This window comes from Ambystoma mexicanum, chromosome 10 (genome assembly GCF_040938575.1).
Source record: "Ambystoma mexicanum isolate Mex_15411 chromosome 10, UKY_AmexF1_1, whole genome shotgun sequence".
NCBI lineage: Eukaryota > Metazoa > Chordata > Amphibia > Caudata > Ambystomatidae > Ambystoma > Ambystoma mexicanum.
In genome coordinates this window covers 391469472-391495608 of record NC_090932.1, presented here as the reverse complement: position 1 = coordinate 391495608, position 26137 = coordinate 391469472, and the positions used below count along the sequence as shown (strand labels likewise).

At 44.2% G+C, this 26137-nt stretch overlaps 1 protein-coding gene across 4 annotated transcripts in view; it reads right to left on the bottom strand.

Annotated features, from left to right (window-relative positions):
* UNC5D (unc-5 netrin receptor D) overlaps positions 1 to 26137 on the bottom strand; it is a 1559947-nt gene that overhangs the window by 966810 nt on the left and 567000 nt on the right. Inside the window, exon 1 of one of the 4 annotated variants that reach the window (XM_069617970.1) lies at positions 15435 to 15465. The exons of the other annotated variants lie outside the window; for them this stretch is intronic. Coding sequence (XP_069474071.1) covers positions 15435 to 15450 — 16 coding nt within the window. The 5' untranslated portion in view covers positions 15451 to 15465. Of the gene's footprint in view, positions 1 to 15434; positions 15466 to 26137 lie in introns of those variants that run through there. 4 annotated transcript variants of the gene reach the window in all.

Here is a 26137-nt window from a genome sequence, read left to right as displayed (position 1 = left end):
AGAGATTTACTGAACTACACCAGCCATGTCTGTGGTTCAGTGGACTAATGCATCCGAATATACTTCAATACTGCCACTCGAGCTTCGTATGTACAAACTGTACATATTGTCTTTGTTGTCTATGCCTAGTGTGTAGCCCACCGTTCTTCTGCCTACTTTACATATTGCCTGTCTTTAATTTATGTATATCCCACACAATTGTATAAAATGCTTGTCCTCATACAGCAATGTAACCGAAACTGAACAACACTCTTTATACTTATTGCGCCCTGATACCCTCGAGTCTGGTGCGCATTACAAATATTAAAACAAACAAACAAACAAATATGGCCCCACATGGATGGATCCCATTTGATTTGCAAATAACGAATGGCAACATTCAAATAGTTAAGTAGCAGCAGAGTGTGCGTGGGAGGAATCCAGCAAGCCGCACTTGGGTGTGCACTCACCTGGTTTTTATGGAAATGCTATATGAAATTGAACAATGGCAGATCAACCTCTGGAAAATGTGTGGGGCTAATCCGCACACATTTTCATATGCGCACCACACAACATAAACATAGACCTGTGTATTCTGGGTGGACACAGAGTACAGGCACAGTCCTCCCTGTCGCATATAGTTGGGATCCGACAGGTGGAGTACATGATGCATGTCTGAAGGTTGGGAATACCTTCCCCCTGCCATGACCAGCCTAATTACTATCAAAGGCTCAATGGATCCCCCCTGTCCGTTTGTTTACCCTCTACAAATGGTGGCAGCAATTAACATAATTAACATACAAATAGAGTATACTTCAAACAGGCATACCTGGGGCCTGGCTGCAGAGTTTAACAAAAGAAAGGGAAATCCCAACAACCCTTGATATGCACTTTGTCAACCTGAAGCCAGGTCCCACCTCTCAGTATCAAGGGCAGTGACCTGTCATGTCTGGGACTACGTGTTTATAATAGGCAGGCCCCTCAGGGGGACCCCATTCAGAATGTATGAGTATGTGGAATGATGGAGACAGGAAGTCTGTTCTTGCTGCAACTTCAAGGTAGACCTGCCGCTTTAATCAGGAACCACAGAGAGCTCAATTAACCAGAGAGACCCTTTGACCCACAACAGAGAGGAAGATGGGTGGGACTTAGTATTATATGTTTTCACACCTTTACCTTTTCTGTTGCAAACCACTCTGGTCATGACCTCATGCATACAGGATATTGTTGGTGGGGACTCGAGATTGGTTCTTTAAGGTAGGCTTAGCCTACACCAATCACTGTGGCCCATTTGGCTTTAGAAGAGGGATTATACACTCTTTTGGGAAGATCATCTGAAGATATTCCAAGGAGTAACAAGAAAAACTAATTTGGACCCTGGCTGAAGATATAGTCTGCCTTACAGCTTCTGCCAGTGAGGGAAAGCCAGGATTTCCAAAGAGGGAAGTAATATCCCTCCTCTAAACATCTTCCGGGGAACTAAGGAAGATACTGAATCAAGAGGACCCTCCTGCAGATCTAGAACCGGTACCCAGCTAACAAACAGCATGCTCTGCTAGGCCCTGCATGAGAAATGCCAGAGATTCACTGAAGCAAACCAAGGATAAGGCTGTTGCCTGCAACACTGTCCTCAGCTTTGGACCGTCTGCCTTAAAGGACGACACAAGCCCAGCGAACAAGCTAGGAGCATTAACCAGCGTCCGGCTTAAAGGACATTTTCGAGCCAGTGAAGTCCCGCGAGCTGCAACCGACTGCACGGCTGACTGTTGTTACGCCTCAGTCGCTCATGCTGTTCGAGATGCCTCGGCTAGTGCTTCAGATGCGATTGCCAACCCTGAGACAATGATTCCTGACCCAGAGCCGCTCTGTAGGCTATCCTGCAGCCGTCCATCCAGCCTGGCTCGCCAAACTGCCTGCTGTCTGATACCTGCAGCTGTCTGCCATCTTGAACTTTTTGACGCTGAAGCTGCAAAGCATCCTGAAACCTCCTCGACTCTGTTGAGCACAAAGAACATCTACAAGCACAAGGTATATTGTGGTTCTGTTCCCCCTGGTCCTTCTCTGTAGGCCCCTAGTGACATTTATATTTCCTATTGCACCCTTTGTGTTGAAACCAAGTATCCTTGAACTATTGAGAATCATTACTTTTCCGACTACCCTCCTGTCAGTATCCAGAGTTCATCCCTTTCCTTCTTGAAACTGTCTGTCCTCTGCAGTGTTTAACTAGACAATCCCTTTCATCATTGGGTAATACTTGTATTTTTCACTAGGTTGCAATTAACCAACGATCCACAACGTTTCGGAGATAAGCCTACCGTTACATCCACGTTACCAAAATTGGACAAGGAGGTTTATAATTTGCTTGTGTTTCCAATCTGTTCAAATCCCTTCTGGTGAACTTGAGGTGTGGGGCTGATTGATGGTTTAGTACCCGATATTCATACCTGTACCACAGGTGTCCCAAAAGTTGATTTGTCACAGTGTGGACATTGCAGGTGGAGATATAACAATTGGGAAGAAACAAACACTATTGTTCCAGAAGGAGCAAATGAAGATCTTATTTTAACTAAATGTCAGTACTATGTTGGGGGAAGATATTACTATACTTATACACTACTATAGCGGGGGGAGATATTTTTGGCTAGATTATAGCAACAAAGAGTGCAATTAGAATATGATGATTTGGCTAGAAACCACAATTTTTGGTGTGAGGTTTTTGTAGGTAAAGATACGTTTATATGCAGAAAACATCAACATTGAACCACAGTGGATGAAGATATCTGTAAGCAGTGATCAAAGTGTATGATAAGTAGTAGTGGAACTATGTTACCGGCTCAGATGCCCCCGACCCCCACAAACCCCATTGTCATGCCCCTCTCATGCATAATCCAAACCCCCAAACACACACAACTGCTGTTTAAGAAAACGCTCAGTGCAGAACCCTGATGTGCAAGCTTCATCTTCTTCCTGCACTTTCAATGGTTTCTTTTTAAGACAACAGTATAGGAACAGTTAAAAAAGATTACAGAGCAGCAACACATGTTTTTGCAGCAGCAAAATATAGTTGAGAATGCTTTAGACATAGAAGTATACATGAGATAATGAAATCACATGCTTCATTTCCAATATTGTCTCTTGATGTATCTACATATTATTTGTCAGTACTTTAATTATGAGTTAATGAAACCATCTTTTTTATATTGCAATGATTTTATAATGTTGGCGCAGGGTTGACTTGTGTGGTTTGCATTATGGGGGCACATTCTTGTGTTGTGCCCTGTGTGCTACATTGTCTTGACACTGATCTGCAAGGAGAGTACGCAGTGGGTGAAGGGTATGTTAAAGGTTCCCATTTAATAGTAAGTACTCATTCTGAAGACTGTGGGCCTCATTACAACCCTGGCGTTGGACCATGGTGCTGTTAGCACCATGGTCCATGCCGGATTCCGCCATGGTGGATGGCGGATTTACCGCCCCATTCCAAGGTTGGCGGGGCAGTAAATCCCCATTCACCATGGCCCCTTCCCCATTCCCATTTTTGGCCCATACGGCTCAATGGGAACGGGGAAGGTGCTAATTACGGCACCGTAAATTACGGTGCCGTAATTAGCACCAAGGTCCCTTAGCGGGTTGGACTTTAACTCCTGCAAAAAGCAGGCGTTAAAGTGCGAATCTGGCGTTAAGGGTTTAACCGCGCCGCAGCCTTTTACAGCGCCGTTAACCCCTTAACGCCAGGGTTGTAATGAGGCCCTGTGTCAGGTGGTAAGTTGTGAGGGTGATTCAAACCCAGTAGGGTCGAGGAACGAGGCATTGTGGGCAAAAGCCCAGGGTACTGAGGGTGAGGTAACTGTAGGAAAACACAAGCTGCTACAAGTGTGGGACCTGCTGACTCTGTTTATGTGGGGGTGGGGAGGGAAATCCCATAACCGCAATGCAAATGGGAGCTGGCAATAGATAAAAAGGTGTGGGGTAGAAGTTGCGACACTGGAAGGGGTGGCACGATCCAGGGCAGACCGACAAATGGGGCACCTACAGATGAGACCTAGGCATGCAGCTTCGATTGCGGGAATGCATCTCTGAGTAACACCCTCATTCCTGCAAACCGGTTTCAATGCCGCAGTTTCTCGGGGTGCTAAAAACACATGAACTCCCCAGGCACTACCTGCCAATTTGATGACCGTGGAAGGTCTCTGCACCCTGGGCTTCTTTTGTGGGGTATTTCCACATTTTCTCGTAGGAAAAGGATAAGACTTTTTGAAAATGTGTAATATGGGGCCACTTTGAAAATGATTTCCAGGGCCTCTTTTGGTCCCCATTCCACCCCTGCGTACGTCACAACCTGGGCCTCACTAAATCATTGGTACTGTGGGACGCATGCACGTATTGTACTTTCATAGCTACGTTAAACTACAATAGTTTTTCCCAGATAAGTAGCATTGCGTTTACTAAACCCATGGGTAGACATAAGCCACAAAAGTCATTCCCTACTCGGATCCGAAATCAATTGCCATGATTAAGGTTAAAGGCTTTGATGTGGCCAACTGCTGATTCTGCTGCGCGAGGAAGAGGCGTACTGCTGTGCTGTCTGCATAGATCTTCAGCCTGGGGAGGCTACGGGGCTTCTCATTTGTTCCGCTGGCAATCAGCTATTGCACAAGGAAGCTCCCACATGATGCTCAGTGGAGGAGAGCATATCTGGGCATGGCGGCGCACCGGGGCAGCATTAATGAATACAGAGACTTGGGGGCATGACATTGTGGATCTCCTCTGTCCCCATCTGGAAAGATAATGGGCCCGAGTCATGGAATGTTTGCCCAGTTCAAAGAGAATTTGCACTGCTGAAAAGTGACTTTGCACTGCGCACACCAACCCTGATTCATTGGAACTGTGCAGGGTGTATTTCTGCCTTTGCCCGGACTTTGCACTGCAGAAATACACTTTGCACGGTTCCATGAATCAGGGTTGGTCTGTGCAGTGCAAAGTCACCTTTCAGCAGTGTAAATTCACTTTGAACGGGCAAATATTCCATGAATGGGGCCCAATGTGTTCCCAAATAAAACATTCTTTTGAACCTATGTGCAAACAAGTATTTAGATTCATGCACACTGTTTTGGGCGAGGTCTGATACGTATATATGAGATTTATTGAAACATTCGAACTGCCTACATATCCAAACACACTGCAAAGCAGAAAAATAAACAAAATAAACACACATGCCTAACGCCCCCTAGTAACGACTGCTAAAGATTGCTGGAAGTATCCCGCCAGTTCAGGACCACATTATGTGTCACTCGGTTCAAATGAATTATGCTACTTTCACATTTCAGGTGAAAAGGTTTTTTAAAGCCTTTTTAAACTAACCATAACGTTGCTGGCGTTTGTTACACATGCCCAACTGTTCCAACCACAAGGCTTTCAGGGCTATTCTGCACTGATGATCCCTAATAAGGGTGAAACCATATATGTAGTTATCTGTAGCCTTGAGAAATGTCTTTCTTGGTTAAAAAAAAAGAAAAAAAAACTTTTTTACAAGTACCATTGCCCTGCAAGGTAAAGAAAACTTTCTGGACCAATTGGCTTGCATTTGGGCTGATTTGCATATTCACACTTCCTTGATGAGGGGGCTCTGAACTTGAGGTAAACTTCCAGCAATGGCCGCTAGGTGGCGGTATGGCAGGTGTGACTTGGCTCAAATTAATTATCCTAGTTTGACATTTTAGGTGAACATTTTGTTTTTGTTTCCTAAACCCACCATAACACTGTGCATGTTTGTTAAACATGCCCTTATGCCGCAGCCACAAGGCTGTCAAGACTACTGCATTGATGGTCCCTAACAAGGGTGAAACCAGGTATGTAGTGGTCTTCATCCTTCAGAATGTGTGTCTTGGGTTGATAAAGTAATGTGTAATGTAGCACAGCGCCATAAAAAAAAGACCATTTTTGGGAGCAAAAGACTTTCTTTGGGATCATTTCCATACCCATAATGCCTTGCTTATGTGGCTCGGAACTGGGGTGAATGTCCAGTGAAGGTTGCTGGGTGCTGCTGTCGCATGCTTTGCTTAAACGAATTACCCCAGTTTCATATTTCACGATTTCACGGGAAAAAAAGTTTTTCTTTTTCTCGAGCCTTTTTAAACTCACTATAACTTTGCAATGACACCTGCAAAGATGGCAATGCCACTGAACAGAGGGTTTCTTCATAAACTGAAAACGAAATGCTTGGCTAGTGGATATTTTGACAGGTGGATGTGTGGATGCATGTGTCGGTAGGAGGGTGGATGGATGGGTGAACTGAATGATTGGAGTGTGTTGGTAGATTTATAAAGGATGAAGGTGTGGTTTTTTGCAGGGATGGATGTATAGACATACATATAGCTGCAAATATATCAATATTGACATATAGAAATTGAGCTATTCCATAGAAACCTGTATGGGGAGCTATACGGGCAACTCTGGGAACTACATTGATGAAGAGTAAGATTCATCTAGAAATACATAGATATATGATTCCAGGAGGGGTGCTCTGTATCTAAAGGTTAAGGTCACTAGGTATATCAATGTATACAAACTGTGGCCCACAATTCTACGATGATGACCTGACATTTAGACAGTTATCGATTGTGTGAGACAAAGCCCACCTGTTTAGTTGGTAGGAGCATGTGTATTTGGGTATGAAGGGAACCTGTTTTAAGAGTTTAGTATTTCTAACTGAGCTCTATAGCCCTCACCCAAGAGCTGTACCTGGAGTTATGGGCTGTGAAGACCAACTTAAACGCTAAACCGTTGAGGGCATTTAATTAGGTCTTCAGAGCCCATAACTCCCAGCACAGCCTGAGAGCATGGTCTATAAAGCTATTATGTCGCTAAATAAATAAGAAAACAAACACTAAAAAATAAAAAATAAAAAATCTGCCTGGAGCTATTGCTGGGAACTAGCCAATTCCCAACAACCACATCTAAATGTGATGAGGAGGAAGGGGCATGGATCAATAAGAAGCCGGGCAGCATCTACTAGGTGCAGACCAGGGAAGGCTAAAGGCAAAATGAGGGTGGCAGCCACCCACCCACCCTAACAATGTAAGTCGTGGAGGGATGGGGACGGCTGGTTTCACATGCCTGGACCTCGTCTGTAAGGTGCAGCCCAGGCAGGATGAGAGCAGTACTGGCAAGAGTGCAGCTACCCCCCTCCATTTGAAGGTAAGGAGTGGGCGGATGAGACTGGCCATTTATCGTTCCCGGGCTGCATCTGTCAGGTGCGGACCGGACAAGGTGGAGCACTGCTCCAAGATTGAAGAGGGTGCACTGCTCTGACAACCATGGCTGCATGGCTCTCAGTGATACACTCCAGTGATAAGAGGGAGCACCGCGCTGAGATCCATGGCAGTCATCACAGTGCTCCCTCTCATCATGAGATTGCCAAGCTAAGAGCCACACGTCACTGGCAGCCTGGATGTTAGCACGGTGTTCCCAGGATGAAGGAGCACCATGCTGAGAACCATGCCATCAGTGCAAAGAGTAGCATGGAAGGGTGAGGCCTTCCCCCATTGGCTTATCTCCAGGCTATATTAAATTTCAAGGCCATACCAGAAATTGGCCAATGATCGAGAACGTGTCACTCCCCCAGGACATAATTAATGATAGATACAAAGTTCTGAGCATATATCCTTACATAGCACTTTATTTTAAACTCCATATTGCATACGATTGAACAGATGGATGCAATCAAAAGAAAGTAGCCCTCTGTGTCATGGTGTCAAGTGAAAAATACGAAACTATTCATGTCTGACAAATCTATTGAACAATACTTAGAACGCGACAGAAAGTCTCATCTTGACCCACATACAAATGTGCAGTCTCTTTGACTCGCCATGTAAGATGAAATAGAACAGTGTTCTGACGGTCCCATGGATGTTACATGGTCCAGGACGCCTTATCTGATTACTATGAGGATGCAACAGAAAAGGCGTGTAGCAATTCATATATTGTTAACAGATTAATGGCAGCACCCTCATGCGTAAGTTCAGTGGTTGCATGTCAGTACCTTTAGTTAATTGTAATCCATATTTTAGATGGTAGCATGTGTGGGTATATTAGACATGCAGTCCCTTCAGGCCAGCTGTGTGGTGTCCCAAAAAGTCCGATTTTGGGGTGGTGATGTGGAAGCTAGAGCAAAGGAGACCTCAAGGGATGCACCTGCTCGAAAACAAGATTCTCCTGAAATGACAAATCCAAAATACCCCAATAGGATGAATCCACTGAAAGGCCAATGTAACAAATCAGGCTATTGAGGGAGCAGGCATTGGCTGTGACAAACATAAATGACCATCTTACAAAATGCATTCAACTATTAAGCATCATATCAAACTGAACAATGATCTGCACTCCATGCTACATGCTACATTAGACGATCCCTATGAATTCCCTTGCACTGATGTGTCTTCACACCACCTGTGCAGATAACTATGATTGCTGTCTTTGGCAAGCTTCCTGCAAATCCCACATCCCAAGGACAAGGGCGTGGGCATACGTCAACAGCGTCAAATGAGGAGGGAACGCGTGGAGCGGGGGAGCGGTGTTACTTAGGGCAGCCCAGCATGTACCATCTGCAGACTCACATGAATAGGGAGGCCAATGATTTCCAATTTACCAAGACTCGATGCACTAAACACAACATCTTTTTGCAGCTGAACCGCACGTGCAGTGGCCATTTAAGATTAATTGCCTCCTTTAATGCATATGTTTATAGAAAACCACAGAAGCAAACACAACAATACATCCAAATCAAAACTGTGAGTGTGAATATTAATGTATAACCACCCTATAAAAAAACTGTACAGGAGCTCCCTCTACTAACCATTTGGGGTATTATCTTCATTGTAATGGCTCAAAGCAGACTTGCTCTCTTTTTTCACAAATGCTTAATGCTGGGCTCTATCCAGGTGCAACACTTGATGCCTTAACTATGTATTTGTGTATCACACAAAATTCGAAGACCAATGAGCCCTCATGACCCATGCCACAGCCTATGAACATGAAGCTAGAGTATTTGTTGTAATATCGGTGGACACATTCATTCATTCAATATCAGCAGTTAAATCTGAATCTACAGGAAGTGAAGATGTGCTTGGCAACCCGCCTACTGGATCTTTGCGGGGATAATCCACCATGGCATTTCTGCGTATTGGCCACAGCCGCCTCAAAGTATAATACAGAGACATCTCATTATGTAGTGGTTGATGTAGATTATTCTTCCACTAAGTAAAGGAGGTGATGGCTGCAAGGCTTAGAATTCATCTTAATCTCTGGCATCACTCTGGGCAACCCTCAAGACCATCGTTCTTCTCCTGCCAAGTCATTGCAGAACGGGGAAAGTCCCTATACGCCAGTCTGGCTTGAAATTCAAAACCCTCTGCATTGTCCGCAAGGCTTTCTGGGGCCTGGGTCCAAAATACCTTCAGATATACCTCCCCTCTCGAGCTCCTCGCTCCTCTACCTCCAACTCACTCAGGGTCAGTCGTTTTTCTAAGAAACGAGCTGGGGGTAGATCTCTGTCTTCGGCTGTGGCCTTCCTCTGGAACAGCCTCCCTGCCACTCTAAAACTTGAGGAGAACCATCTCCTGTTCCGGAAGCACCTCAAGACCTTCCTCTTTTCTTCTGCCTTCGCTCCCCCTCTCCCCTGATGATCTGTTCTCTCTTGGCACTGTGCACCTGTCCACCCTCTGCCTTTTGGGCCCAGGTACCTGCTCATCCTGTCACCCTCCCGCACTGCCTCCGGGCCACCCCTTGCACTGGGGTCTGTATCTGTACCCATACAGCCCCACCTTTTTCTTCCTGCACTTATCGGACCTACCCTGTCTGCTGCCTTAAACCTAGGACTTGCAAATTGCTGGCTGCATTACCACTGTTTGTTTCCTTTATTATTTATTTATTGTTATTTATCTGTTTCTCCTCTGCTTCGCACTTTCCACCTCTCCCCCCTTCCATGCACTTTTCCCCTCCCCCTCTCCCATGCACTTGCGCATTCTCAATGTCACTGGGCCTAGTAAGATCGCTGTTTTGTTCTCCCCTGTTCCCCTCCCTTGCCTTGTCGCGCTCTGAAACACTTGTGTACGAGCGCGATAGAAATAAAATATCAATCAATCAATAAATCCCACTCCGAAAGGGGCAGTCCAGCCCAAACAGCATCATCACATCTCTTCTGCTTCCACACCACTTAAAAGGGTCTAGCTTTTTGCAGCCTGTATAATCTCTACATATTGGAACATTTTAGGAAATTAAAAGCTATGGTTCTAGATTTTGTTTTAGAGTCGTTGGTGCAACGTTGGTCCAAGTTGTGAGCCCATATTATGCCAATAGTGTTGATTAGTTGAGGATTAAGGAGTTATTGGGACAAACTGAGTCAGGAAGCCAATGTTCACTTCTCCTTCACATCCATCTGGTATGCCATAGACCCTTATATCATTGCATCTTTTTCTCGCTTCAAGGTTGACACACTGTTTTTAATGGTGATTTGTGTTTCCAGCTTTTGATTTCATGGTATCATGGGTGTCCTACACAGAGCCTAAAGGGTGCTTGAAATTAAATAGATGTGAGGAGATGTTGCCGAGGCATAGTTTGATCTGAACAATGTCTTGCTGTATGGACTCAAAAGTAGTGTTGATTGCAGCCATAAAGGACTTCGACAATTTCAGTTTGGCCATTTTTCATGGAGCATTGGTTCATTATAGTGGGGTAGGAGGGGAATTTCCATTTCTCTTAAGGCGTGCACATTGATGGGATATCCTTCGTGGCTATACTAGGCACAGCCATATTAATCCATAGGATTCTTTAGATGCATACACCTCTTTTGCAGCTATAACTGGTACAATATCCTATTATGGCCCCATATAGATATACTTGGCAGGCAATCCATTTTCCCTGGAATTAGATTGTTGTGGTTTTATTCTGTGCTCTACATGGATGTCACATTTAAACTCAGAATACAGGACCCTTTTAAATTGTATTTTACCTAAATAATGAAGCCGAGCTGACAACTGTAGTCGCATGGGATACGTTCAGAACCTCCTTCAGGGGCCACACATCACATTCACTGCCAGAATGAATAAAGTGTAAAAGGTGCACATCTATACATTGGAAAGACAGGTACATTATTTACCAAACACACAGTCTGCCTTTTGCATCTGAAGACTTCTGTGAAGCTTAAATCTGTCAAATTCAATCTCAACAGGGGCTTTACTGATCCCATCACAACAGACCTTTAAAGTAGAAAATCTAATTTTTACTTTTGAAAAAGTAAGTAGGGAAAAAGTATTAGGGAATTAACCTAAAATAAGGCAATGTAAATATAAGTTATGAACCGATAGTGATGCCAATACTATTTCATATACACAAGACAACTTAACTTCGGAGTGATTCCTGGACATTTACAGGCGTTTGTACACATCTGGTGTCTATGTGGTGATAATGTTGGCATACAATGTCTCTTTCGGCTCTGTATTCCAACATCTCCACAACAGAGAAAACGTTTTTAGGTGAAAAAAATCTTAGTTGTGGAGATTAGATCCATGATACATTTGATATTGAATGGCAAAACTGTATAGCGTGTCGACTGAATTCTTTGAAGACTTTGGTGAATTACTAAGTCTGCCTCTTCAAAATCTATATTGCTCCTCACTAGAAGCATGTTCCAGTAATGTCTCTTTTTTTCAAAGCTGCAATAAAAGTATTTTTCAATCCTGTAGAGACCCTGGGTCCCAACATTCTAAAGAGACATTTTCATACCATCAGATGACGTATCATTTGGCAATAGTTGGTTTTCTGCCGATAGCACCAGGCTATTCTGTGATCGGCAGCACAGGGTAGACAGCAGATCGGAGCCAGCAGCAGCCATCTTACTTGCTCAGGAGGACATTGTTTGATCAAGTTGGGTGGTATTTGATACTAAAATCAGCAAGCCACTCTGAGTTTGTCCTGCACATGCAGTCAATTATTAGCCTGCTGTATAGAATCCCCAAATACAGTTTATCGTTAATGCAGCACTCGCCTCAGGTTTCTCGTTTCTAAGTTGGGGTCTGCCCGGGAAATCTGAGGTCTGCAATGTCATGTACACTTACCTTAGATCCCTCAGTAATCAAAGTATAAAGCCGCTCAGACACCATGAATTCTCATATGGTGCTATACAGTACAATAGGAGTGAGAGCTTTCCGAGCATGTGCTATGTAGGGGAGGACGACACTTGCCCACTAAACTCCTTATTTCTTCAGAGCATGTTAGCACTGGTCTCCTCTTCATGTTCTCCAGAGCTCCGGTTCTCTCTAGGCTGGACTACTACAACAGCCTCTTCCTCAATCTGCCTCTGTCCTCCCTTTGCAACTAATCCAGAATAGGGCTGCATGGCTTATCCTTGGCCTCAAACTTAGGGACAACATCTCTTCAGCCCTAATATCTCTCCACTGGCTCAAATTCAAAACTTTTTGCATCATCCACAAGGCTTTCTGGGGTCTGGGTCCCCGCTGCATCCATCTTTATCTCCCGAAATGCCTCCCTGCTAGAGTCCTTCAGTCCTCTAGCTCCAGCTGTCTGCAGATAAAACACTACTCCAAGCACAGAGTGTGGAGCTAGATCTCTGTCTTCGCCAGGAGCCTACCTCTGGAACGGCCTTCCTGACCCTCTCAGACTTGAGCTGGATCTCTTTAAATTCCAGAAACTTCTCAAGACTTTCCTTGTCTCCTCCTCCTTCCCTCTCCCCCTGCCTTGCTAATGTCCCCCTGCCACTGTGACCGATCCCTGGTCCCTTATGTGCCTTACAGGGGCCAGGCCCTCCTCATCCAGTCTACCCCAGCACTCCTTAACCAGCTCTTGCCCCCGGGCACCCTTTCCTGACTAGCATAACTCTGTTTCACACCATCCTCACACTAGTTGACCCTTACCCTTACTTCCTCTGGCATTTGCACACCTAGGCTCCCCTCAGCACTTGCCCAGCCCATGGGCCCCAGTCTTCCTGCACTTCTCTTCTTCCCCCTTCCCTTTTCCCAGCCCATCCGTCCTAACCTGCCCCCTCCGCCTGCACTTAATGTCATAGCACTTGCATGGTCTGAATGTCACAGGACCTAATAGGACCATTTACTGTTGTTTATTCGCCTTTGCCCGCCCCCCAACCCATTTTTCTTGTGTGGCGCCTTGAAAAACTTGTGTATAGGCACCATGCAAATGTTCAATAAAATAAATAAATAAATGTAAGGCCTGAAGTATTTGAGAGTGACATTAGCACCCTTAACAGTATCACAAAAGCAAAGACCATATTAGACAAAATGACAAACCAGATCTCTGGAAGGGTGCCGGAGCACATTACATGTTGGGGATGTCTGCAGACCATGAAAATGGGGGTATAGTGTAGAATAATTGGATAATCACTTGATTGTTTACACGTGATCAAAATATAATGACAATACCCGACTATCTTTCAACACTTTCAGAATCAGCCAATTGTATTTAATGATGATTCCATGGTGCAAACAAAGTACTTGCTAAACACTTATATTCCATTGACTACTTCAGGACATAGAAATTATCAATTAAGCCAGACTGACCTATACTGATTTTATGGAACATACCCTGGGACCTTTACCTAAGTCCTCTACGGTTGCCCTACAATGCCTCGCAATAGATGACAATCTGGAATGGAACAGTCTCTGGATACAAATGCTTCATTATTAAGGTGATCAAAAAACAAGGGCTTCTGGTCGAGACACTACTCTGCGCAGGAGGGCCAATATTGTCGTAAGACACAGTTGAATGGGTCGAGGAACGAGAGCACTATGCCACCTTGCACTTTGGTACACAAAAAGCGTACAAGTGTACCTTGTCACACTAAATGAACAGACCCCATTTGTGTTTCCAATAAAATGTTTCTTGTATTTATGAAAACAATTATATCAATATTTCTATTAGGAGACACCACACACAACAGTATTGTATTAGATACAGCAAAATAAATGTCAATGACTGTATCTCCAAGAACTATAGCGTGGAGTAAAATCTACAGAGTTTACAACATACATATCCTTCTGTCAAGAAACCTCAAGACAGGGGTCAACATAGCTGAACAAATGTGAACAAATGCATATGAATACAATTGTGAATATAGAATAGTGAGTGTTTATCACTATAAATCCATGAGTCAAGGTCGCTGGGGGTCGTAGTTACACTTGCTGACCTCTCCCAGTGTCCAATGCATGACTTGGTTTGGCCAACTTTAAAGCGTTCTTAGGACCACCCAACCTGCTTCATTGAATTGCCATTGTTTGACCGCACAGCTCAACTGCATTTGACCCTATTCGATGCCCACTTGCTGCCAGGGCCTCCACGATCCTGCATGCCCAAACTCAGCCTGATCAGCTCGCATCATCATTTGATACTGAGTTAGTCCACCAAGAACTGCATCCAGGTACTGTGACACTAATCTGCCTCCACAGTCCACTTGGACCCTAGAGACTCGTTAGGTCACGATTGGTCCTGTTTTTTACCCGAAATATCCTTTTTATAGTAGTACCTTACATACCATCCCTGGAACTATGCTCAGAATGCTACATTCTGTAGTCTGTGGCATGTTCTCTGTTCTTAACCTTGTGGTGAGTTTTTGTACAGTAATCTCTTTTTGTTTGCTTGCAGATGGTGTGTTTTATTGATCTACAGGTTTCCTAGGAGAATTATAACACTTAATGGGGTGTACATTCCTACTAGTAAGACACGACTGGTCTTTTATATATATATATATCGTTTAGTTTACTTGTAACCTACAGTTCAGTTTACCTGTACCGTGTTAGTCAAGAGTAATCTAGAAAGGGTTGATCCAAAAACAAAAAGGACAACATGGTGATATCTTAGTTAGCCTAACACAGCCATGTAGTTGCAAGTTTTCATAAAGGTTCAGACCACTTGATCGGGCAAGCAAAAATGAATCATACCTGGTGAAGTGATTTGAAGATCATGAAAGCTTGCAAATGAATTGTTTTGTTTGCCTAACTAAGGCATCCCCTGTGATGAATCCTGGGATGTCATCATTATCCCCTGGGGAGCCCCTTACCATGAGGTCAGGCTGGTGAGGCTGCTACCCCATCATCCCGCTGGGTGGCACTCAGCATGATGATCTCGTGGGTAAAGACCTCCCTTCTGGGGACAAGGAAGTACATCTCGGGAGAATGTGGTATGACATCCCTCACTCAACACCCTACCCACCTCAATTTCCCATTGATCCTAACCCTATTTACAATACTCACATATACCATTGTAATGTGTGATTTTTGGAGATACTGAGATGAGGAACATTAGAGAATATCAGATAAGTATTGGGATGGGGAGGAGATGTGGAGCCATGGGGAACGCTCCATGTAACTTGACTGAACATTCTAATTATCCATTGCAAGACCAGATAAGAAGCAAAAAAAAGGACTTACTATGTCGCTCAGCCATCCCAGGAGGGACCGAGGACCAAGAAGCTGCTCATTGTGGAAAGTTCAAGTGGCTGCAGTCCGGAATGCTGAAGAGGAGCAGACGGCATCCCCAGTGGGTCTGACGCTGAATGACCGTTGGCGAATTAGTAACCAGACCTTGTAGTGGAGGTGAACAAAGCAGTCTTTACCGGGTGTGCGTACTGTAGACAGCCAGAAGCTGCAGAGGAAACACAGTGTTTGAGAAGCCTCTGGAAGCCGTGAGAGACCAGAATCGAGTGACGGCAAACCCCAAGGGAGACTGCCGCCCACGAGTGACGTCCTGGAAGATACAGGAGTGAATGGACTGGCCGGTGCATGTAACAAAGCGTCTGGGCTACCTGCCAAGAATAACGATTTGAGCTTTACTCTTTTTTTAGCCATTCCCCTAAGAAAATAAACAAATCTGAACGTGAACTTTTATTGCCAGTACAGAAGAATGCAGACATTCTTCTGGACCACGAATATTTACTTTATCTCTAGTTTAGGTGCACGTGTAAGGGAGAGAGGTAGGGGATGATCTATATGGGCATTCGGACAACACTCTTTGTATTTTAGCTGAGACAGGGAACCCCTCTTAGATATAGGGAAAGGTAGGTTTTTTTCTTTATTTTTTCAAACACAAAAGGTATAAAGAAATCACCATGCCACCTGTGTGTGTCTGTCTCATCCTTCTGCACCCTTACAAACCTGGCAGTCCTTTTTTTTATTAACTCTGTAATGGATGGATGGGAGAGGGTCTGCTGGGCAGATGGGGGGGTAGCGATGATCCCTCCCACTGCCTCATGAAAAGCAAAAAAATACAAAAATAGAAATTGCAATAAAGAAATGTACCACGACCAGATGTACCACTTTCACATCTGTGTCAACGAAGCAACATGGAAGACCCTTTCATACAAGCACAAATTGGCTCAGATATTAAGTGAATCTTTCCATTGCATGACATGCATCTCATTACCATTATGTGTCAAGTGAGCAAACCTTTGTGGCAGCTAGTTTACACCTGGCAGTGCTACTGACAGATTGGTTTTCTGTGCTAATTGGCACAGGTAATTGGCTAGTTTTAACAGCGACATTATGCATTTAAGCCCGAAGATGTTTGAATCAAAAGAACCCTGCATAATGACATGAAATAGCAAAGCACATTAGTGGAAATAAATATTACCAAAAGCAAGGATTGGGGGCTCAGAATGAAATACACAGCTTGCCTTCTCCTAATTGATACATCATGATATGAAATCTCAATGAAATGAAGGTGGGCGCTTTGAAACAGTAGTTTCTTATTGGATAAGTGCCTATAACAAGTAAACAATAAAATAAATAAATAGACAGCAACCTATTCGTTGTCTAAGAGCACAGTATGCCTCTGTGGGATAAGTTACCAGCTTCAGCAACATGTTTACAGACTGAGGGTAACATATGTGTAGTCCAACAGACATAAAGCCTTTAACCGTGCAATGTCAATGAAAAATATAATTGAATGTGAGGATGGCATCCCTTGTTTGCAAAGCTATGGGACTGCAATATCGTGTCAGCATGGGCTCCTCCACATGATGAATCATTAGTCGGCATTTCTTAATCATATGTATGCAAAGAGATTGACAATGACTGCATGCCCAGTGTGAAGTCATAAGGTGTGGAGAATACCACTCTCTGCATGCATCTGGCACGTTGACATTTCCCCCTTGATGCCCAACCCACCCAGCCTTTCTCATTTCACTCAACCTGGCCCCAATCTGCTGCTAGAACCTCCTATGCTGCGTTTGCTGCCCCCGCCAGCCTTTTTTCTCTCCACTCAACCCAGCCCTAATGCTTTCCCAGCATGCCCTTTGCTTCCCTTGCATCCCTAGCCTTCCCACCTTTCTGTGTCTACTTAACAACCTCATCCCTCGCCCTGCCTGTACTGTGTCATTTCGTATCCCTAGCCACTCCTGAATGTCTCTCTACTCAACTCGGCTTGAACCCCCCTCCTAGTAGCCCCTATGGTCTTCTTTCAGCCCCAACCCAACAGGCCGTTTGCTCTCCACTCAAACAAGCCACAACACTCTTCCAGCTTCCCCACTGGTCCCCCTGGAAAGCTGGCTGGCACCTACCACATTTTAACAGCCCGTCCAAATCTCAGCCAGGGGTGGACTGTGAACCAAAAGTGGCCATGGAAATTATGTTCATAGTGGCTCGACATTAGACACTTTCAGCAAGCACAGGTGTGTTTTTTTTCAGCCCCAGCTCTTCTAGCCTTTCTCATTCTGCTCAATCCAGACCTAAGCCCCACTTGTGTTCCAACTGCTTGCATTGCAGCCCCAGTGCCACCTGCATTTCTTCTTCACTCAAACTGGTCACAAGCCCCTTCTACTTATACATCTGTTACTCTTGCATCCCCAGCCCAGCCAGCCTTTCGCCATCCACTCAACCCAGCCCCGGGATGTAGTGTAGGATTTGACACTTTACACCCAAATACAACACAGCTGTGACTGGATCAAGCCATGCACACAGTCAGTCCACAATGCTGTCCTTCTCACCCACACCCCAGGTTTCATGGTCACCCGACCACATTATCTCCCTTGCCACATTATTTGCATGACTTTATGTTCAGGTTATTTCATGCTGCATGGCAACCCCTGAAAGCACAAGCATTACCATTTAGTGTGTGCACATGCATGCATCGCACATGCATTGAACACTAGAAGGATGGAAGGCAGGAATCGAAATTCAGTTTGGATAAGCAGGAGCTAAAAACAGCTCCTGGGTATCCAGTATTAACCAGTGACCAGGATCCACATCGGCAGAACAAGGAGCTAGTACATAGCGTTAAGCAAATCTAACTCCCCCCAAGATGCACACATATCATTCTGTCTATTATTTTTGAGCACTTATGCTTAACATGTTGAATATATGTGTTCCAAGGTTTAATTAACAAGTGTCCCAAATGCACAGAGTTTAACTCAGATAGGTGTGTTTCTTCTCCATCAGTTGGCCTGAGGAGTCAAAAGTAGCTCCTGGTTGGTTTTTGTGTCAAGCTAACCAGGCTCTTCAAGGCTACACGCAGGGGCTAAATGGCTCCCAGCTCCCCACAATGTTGAACCATGAAAAGGAAAAGTTGAAGAAAGCAAACATAATAGAAGAGTGTTGATAAAGGATACTTAGCTTGGTTGTCTTTGGACATGAACCCTCCCTGGGGAACTCAACTGTAACTCTAGGAGTTGTCTGAGTGTTGACTTGAGGGTTCAAAGCGGCAGACCCCTGCTGAGATCCTGGCAGAGCACAAGACTACAAACCTGCTTTCTTCCCGAGCAGTTGTCATGCAGTGCTGCATCACACACCCATTGTAACACATTTCACAGGTTGTGTTGTTGTCTCCATTAGATCAACTTGAGAGGGGCGCCATCGGGCTCACTCAGCACATCCAACGTGTAAAAACGCTTACAAAAAACAATAAATACATGTTATTTGCCCTAAATGATCATGCTATCAAGCAGGCTGTGATTTGTGTGAATTATTTCTGAGAAGCCTAGCAGCGGTTCACCAGGAAATCTATGTCTCGCAAACACTTACATCCCTGCCTGGGTTGGGAGATGAAGGACTGTGGCAGGCGAGACTGGTGCAGCCTATAATTTGGGAGCCATTTCCGCTCTGCGTTGGAAACCTTTTACCATGTCACATTGCCAGCAAGCGTCCCATTGCTTTAAAAGGGCATTGTTTCCACCCGTGGTGCGTTTTTTTGGCCTACTGTGCATATTCTAGATTTTTTGTGTTTCTTTTTATTTTTTTTTGCAGGTCAAAAATGATATGAATTACTTTCCGTTTTCCCTGAGAGAGGAAGCCGTTCAATCGGGCGAAAGAGCTGTGTGTGTCAGCAATGGAAAAAAAAAATACAAAGTGTCATAATGCACTGGTCAGACTATGCTATTCTAGGGGGACATAGAATTGTGGTAATGGGGTAAGCGCCACTTCATGCTCGTGCACACATGTTGCATAAGGTTCAAAAAACGGTTCATCTAAACATTTTCCATCGAATATTTTCTAATGAAAAAATGTTCATCTGATGCATTTTTTGTGTCGGGTAAGGGGCTCATTTTGTTTTGTGAAATGTTTGGGGTGGGTTTTTAAGGGTCCTAAACAGGGTTGGGGGACCCCGCCAAAAAAATGCATTCAATTAACTTTTTCCATTAGAAATTATTTGATGGACTGTTTTTTAGAGTAAACATTTTCGCTGAAAATACATGCAACCGTTACATAATAATAATAATAATTATTATTATTATTATTATTATTATTATTATTATTATTACTATTATTATTATTATTACTATTATTTCTATTACTGCCACTACTGATGCTAAAAATTATACTAAATGTTCTAAAAGGCATATTTTCTGATGCATCCGCCTTCTAATCAGTGTATTAATGGCTATTAATAGTATTGATAGTACCCAAATGAGATGAAACCTACTTTATTGACCTCAGAAGGAAGTAGCATTGGGCTCCGTTGGCCCTGTCAGGATTCCACTTATCTTACTGAATGCTGTCCCCACGTCAGAAAGGAGCGCATCCGGTTATGCAAGAGGTATCCTTCTGGTACTCTACATCCGTCCCAGGAGGATAGCACAGAGGCAAACGTGCTGGCCTTCGAAACAAGAGGACACAAAGCAACACAGGTTCGATCCCCAGTTCTGCGCTTAGAAACCTCCAGGTATTAAGTGCTTTATACATGCACAACTAATAGATATATTCCTGTAACAGCGCCTCGATGCCCCGACTGTGTGAGCAATTTAAAAATGCAAATGAATAAATTAGTCAACTTTATGATTGGCCTTGGAACCTCTTCACGGCACATGTCTGTAACCTGTGCTAATTATCTGCCTCTGATGTCTGATTGACCAACAGGATATTTAATTTGCAACTTGAAGGATAGCGGCCGGTAGCGTGTTCTTTGGTTGGTGAAGCCTAAGGTATCAGCAGAGGGTAAGGAGTAGGGCACAGTCCAATTGGCTGACGAGTAAAGCCATGCTTCCAATCCAGTAGTGATATTTAGACACAGGAGAGTGGCTTGGGTATGCTCTCTGCATAACCTGACCATATGTGATCTCATGAACCTGTCGTCAGCTCTGTTGGGTGTGAATGACTCAAATCGTCTGACAATTCAGAGGGGTGTTATTTTGATCGCCCTGCTTACTGGTATGGCCAGAAATGACCATGGATGATTAAATTCCACAGACAAGAGCAAGAAGGAAAGAAACAAGGACACAAAGGGTGGTGAGGGGGCGCTTTGGAAAATAATTTCAATTGAATGATCACCATCAGGCTGGCAATATCGTACAGCTGTCCGGAGGCTTTGTGCGAGCCACCTTGAGTGAGCCCTGGTGGTTCGCTATGAATTTTTGGTCACGCAGTTTGGATTTCCACATTATGAATAGTCCAGTAAGTGCTGTCATGCAAAGCATAAGGTCAGGGTTGCCTCAGGATGTTTTCTCCTTGCACGGGACACTTGGCAGCTGGAAACTCGTGTCTGTTCTGCTATAGGCTTGCTCTTACTGGATTCTTGTTGGCTCTAAGGAAAGGACCTCACCGTCTGGACCTGGGCATCTATTCTTTAGAACTCAATAACCCAGCCTTGTCATACGCATCCGTGAGTCCTCTTCTGTTAAACAAGGGCATAAGGGTGACGGATCTCCGGTCTCACATGGCACTCTGTTCTGGGAGAAAGGGGATGCCATGATGTTTGAACTACCATCTATAGAACAGCTACCAGATAATGTGGAGGTGAAAACAACATGTGCTTTGGCTACGGAGGAATGGTAACCATGAGGGGCGCATTTCTGCAAAACGAGTATGAGTATGCAAGCCAGTATCAATTCCTGCCTAATAGTATTGTATCTGTATACTGCCACAAACGATGTAAGCAGGATACATTGGATCTCAGAACAGGGTAACTCAATGTGGAGTCAGAAGTGTTGACATGGTAGGACCTGACCCTAAGGGCCTCAGGACTTGTTTAGCCTGAGCCCTTAAATACGGCGAAAATGGTATTACCGCCACATTTAACGGCTGGCCAAATCACGAGTTGAGCGTAAAATGGCATCTGTACCTCCAGATGACCATTGTAGGGCCATTTTCGGTGCTATTGCCACCGGCACAATTACCACCAGCGATAATAGTGTTCCCCAACCCATTGGGTCCTATTCCCAATGGGTAATGGGGATTTACCGGCCCTCACAACTTGTGATCCGGCGCAAATTGCGCCGGACCGAGTTGCAGTAGCGCTTTTAGTGTTGGGCATGGTCCCGGCTGTCTTACTGCCGGGATACCGCCCAACTCGTGATGAGGCCCAAAACCTGTTAAATGCTGACTCCGCAGCACTGCAAGTGCATTTCACAGATGTTAATGCCACTGCGGTCGGCCCCACTATGTTAGCTTCGGGCTGCACTTGTTATACAATCCTGGCCACGCTGCTGTGTGCGCAGTCAGGTGGAACATTGCATCCCATTTGCAGCACTTTGATTTAAACCATTTGAGTGGCTGGATATCTTAGGGTCCTTCAAGTCTGCACTAGAGGCAATGGATAACCACCGCTGCTTCGTATTGGGAAAACAAAATCAAAATATCGAGGCTGAGTACCCCAAAAGGAAATACACCGAACACGGGTTACAAAGGAACATACAAAGTACTTTATTTTATACTGAATCCAGTTACAAAAACAGAGCAAAATCAGATAGCTATCGGCCCTCAGTGCAACACAACAAACTCCAGCGTGGTTCAGCGTGTTCAGTGAGAGACGCTGTACATTAGAATGCATTGGCTTTTTATACACTTTGTGGGCTCGATGTCCAGCCCCACTTCAGGTTAATATTCCACTTAATACATCACCGATCTAGGGTTCATGGCAAGTCTCTAACAACCGCATATAACTGGTTTGCCTTTAGTACATGTATCAACAAGCCTACACAACAACTGTGTGATCTGGGATTTTCCATGCTAGTCTTCTTAAACATTAATACAATGCGGTTGAACAAGTGTTCTAATTTCAGTATTTGAATACATTGTTTTTATAGTATGCTCGTGGATTTCTTTCTTTACACGAGTAATCCCTTACACATCAGTCAACGAAGGACAAGGTCTCAGTTCACAACCTCAACAAGTGGCCTGTAGGCAAGTTACATATTAGCTATGTACAGAGGTCAAGACCGTCATGTTGTATTTTGGAATGACATTGTCCACCATTTTAACTCACAGGGTGACTTTTACAAAGAGAATCCTAAAATGGCGGATGAACCTAAAATGGCAGCTTACATTGATTTTAAGGTCAGGACCTTTTGACAGCATTAGCCCCTTTGCTACATGCCTGTGTTATGATGCTTTGGTGCGTTTAGTGCTTGAATCCAGGGAGGTAAGTGGGCTATTGAGTTCCAGATTTAGCTTCAAACATCTGTGGATATGTTTGAAGTTAACTGAGGCCATGTGGTACAGACACAGTAGAGACCAGCACTTCCCTCTCTGTAGCATTTCTCACACACACAGCTATTTGCACCTTTGCAGCCATGTCTGCATCAATGAAAATGCACTGAAAGTGGACTTGCACTAGTGCTGATAGAAATGTGCATGCAAAAAAAGCATTTGCACACCTGAAAACAGTTTCTCCACAGGTGCAAATAGATCCTAGTACCACCACAGCTGATTCATTGGAATAATTCAATACAGAAATATTCTCAGAGCCTGGAAACCATTTAAATGTCACCTGTGCTCTGTATAAATCACAGTAATATGACAGTCAGGATGAGTCGGTGCTATGTTTCTTATGACTTGTGCATGGCTGTCAAATGACCCAGGTGAATCTTTTTCTCTATATTATTACCATCAGTATTATTATTATTATTATTATTATTATTATTATTATATTTATTGAGTGAGGACCCAGCATCGAGAAGCAACAAAGTGCTTTACAGAGGAATACAACAGTACAGATGCATTACAGAGGTCTTTTCAGTGGTAACAATAGAACATATATACAGCCGGGGGTAGAATGCAGAGGGGCACAGAGGCTGAGTACAGCTTACAGGGTGGGGGGCAGAGGGGAGGACAGCATCTAGCGAGTCAGGGGTCCCAGAGGCGATATGATGGCCTAGCCAATAATGGTCAATGAAGTCAACAACACTTTTCCTTTTAAGTGATTTGGCCAAAAATCCAGAACATTCAGTATTCTCCCTGAAAATATCCAGCTAAACTGATGGTGTCCTGTCACCAGAAAGCAGCCAGTTGACAACTATCCAGTAGACCTTGGTATGGTTAGACATGCCTTTCTTGAAAGTATTAACAATGGTATTCTCCAATACGTCATTTGCATTTGCATCTGTGTCAATGCGAACAGAAATCACTTACAATGTAGGCAATAACACAGAGCAGAGGAAGTCATATGGTAAGGTGCCTTTACATAAGAGCGTTAGTGGACTGAATGATGCACACCAGTTGGTGAAGGGGTAGAGTTGGCACTTAAGAGTATGAGGTGAGGAATCCCATATGTACACATTGCACAGAGTAATCCTGAGAGCAGAGTGCAGGAGAGGTGGGCTGGCCAGTTAGTTTGAAAATTAGCATGGAAGGGTTTAGGGGGCTCTCTCCGTTGATATCAGGCACAGTATGAACCTTGTTTTGAAGAGTTCCACTGAAGAGATGGCTCTGATGGGTGCAGGGAGAACATTTCAGTGGAGTTGGACACATATGGAAAAGGAATGGAACAGGGAGTGGGAAAAATGGTGTGGGGAACTGACAAGTTGTGACAAGATTAGAAAAGGGATTGCACAGTGACATGTATTTAGGAGTTTAGCAGGGGTCAAAACAATGGATGCAATTCATGGATGCAATACCTTTTTAGAATCATTATGTTTGCATGGGTGGGTGTGAGATTTAGAAAGTGAACCTGTCATGCCCCCCCTTTCAAAGTGGTGCATTTTTTATTATTATATAACTTAAAAGAATAACCAATGCAGCCTGTGAAGTCTTATGCAGCTGGCACACAGGGCCGTCATTGACATGTTGCCACCTGTTGTGAACAAAAGGACAACCACAACCAAGCCCATCAGAGCTCATCTCTGCAGGTGCCAGCTATCCGGGACATAATTAATTTGGAATCAATTTCAGTGCACTGATACATATCTGCCAAATGACCCCGTCATGTGAGCTCAGATACAACCAGTGCACCTTTGAGCCAATAGCACTATAGAGTCTATAATTTGCAGTTTTAATATTACCCTCCTGTGTGTGTGTCAACAATTCCCAGTATGTTGCGTGTTCTTGGCTAAAAAGCCAGGGATGGACTAATGTGGCACTTGTACAATGGAACCAGTTGTCAAATGTCCTATAAGCAACGATGTTGGCTTATCTCACTACGTGGCCATCTTAGATGCACACTCTAGAATACACTTCCCTTGAAGTCCCAGAACTTCACCTTGCATAGAAGGATAGTCCATCATCTGCTGCCTGCACCGTGGGGGAGAAAGCCTTACACTCCGGAAGCGGGGCTCTGAAGAATTATAGTTGATACAAACGACCTATTTACTGCCATCTGTAGCTAGCGTTTTACCTGCTGGCACAGCAATAGTGGAATGACCACTAGCCAATGAGTGGTTGGTGCCACAGTTCTAAACCCCTCCATCCCACACTTCTCCAATTCTCATCAAATGTTTGTGAACACCTTTTGACTGAATATGCTCTAGTCACCATCCTAGACCCTTACACATAATGTGAGCAGAGAAAGACTTTAATGCACACTCTTGGAAAATGTGTGTTCTCTTATTTATTAATATATATATTTTTTAATGTATATAGAACACTCAAAGCGGTGGTTCATAACCTGCCCATGTTTGTTGCTCAGGAAGCCAAGACATGGAAGCAGCCACTCATTTCCCGAATGTGGTGAGGTGCGGAGCTGGAACTAGAAAGAGGACGCAGGTTTCATGGTTCCTAAGAAGCTAAGATATGCGATGTAGGGACAGCAAACCGATGTCGCACACGTGACTCGAGGCAGACTCTATTTACTCACTGAAAAGATGGACAGCGCCTCAACCAGACGCAATGTACGTTTAATGTTTTTGTTTTTTAACACTGATTCTGATCAATTTTTTTTTCTCAGCCGGTGTCCTTTCAAGGGATATATGATACCATAGCAGGTTTGGCTGGTCAAAAAGTGAAAAAGCGTCCGGCAGACCTGAACCTATGAAAGAAGGTCGGTGTCTTAGATCCACGTCGTAGTTAGTCGGACATGAGACTGGCTCTATGTGAATTCTTTTCCCTTTCAGCAGCTGGGATGTCATAGGAACTGCTCGGCCCAGTCAGACCGTCCATCAAGGGCACCTGAGTCATTCATCAGGAAACCAACTTATTTCCCTGATAAACAGCATGTTTGCTTGGCCGAGTTGAAGGTTGCCCTGCAGCTGATGGCCTTTTTAGTCCGTTTTCATGGAACATTGGTTATTAGCCTGGTTCTCCGAAGAGAAAGCAATCAACGCCGGTCACGAAAGTAAAAATAAACCACTGCGTCTCTCCTAGTGCGTCACAGACCATTTTAGTTTTTCTCCGAAAATGTTTTCTTGTTGTGCCATTTGCTCACCAGGTAGGTCACTTCCGCTAAACTTTCCTGTGTTATTCACAATTTATAATTTAATTTAACGAGTGAAGAG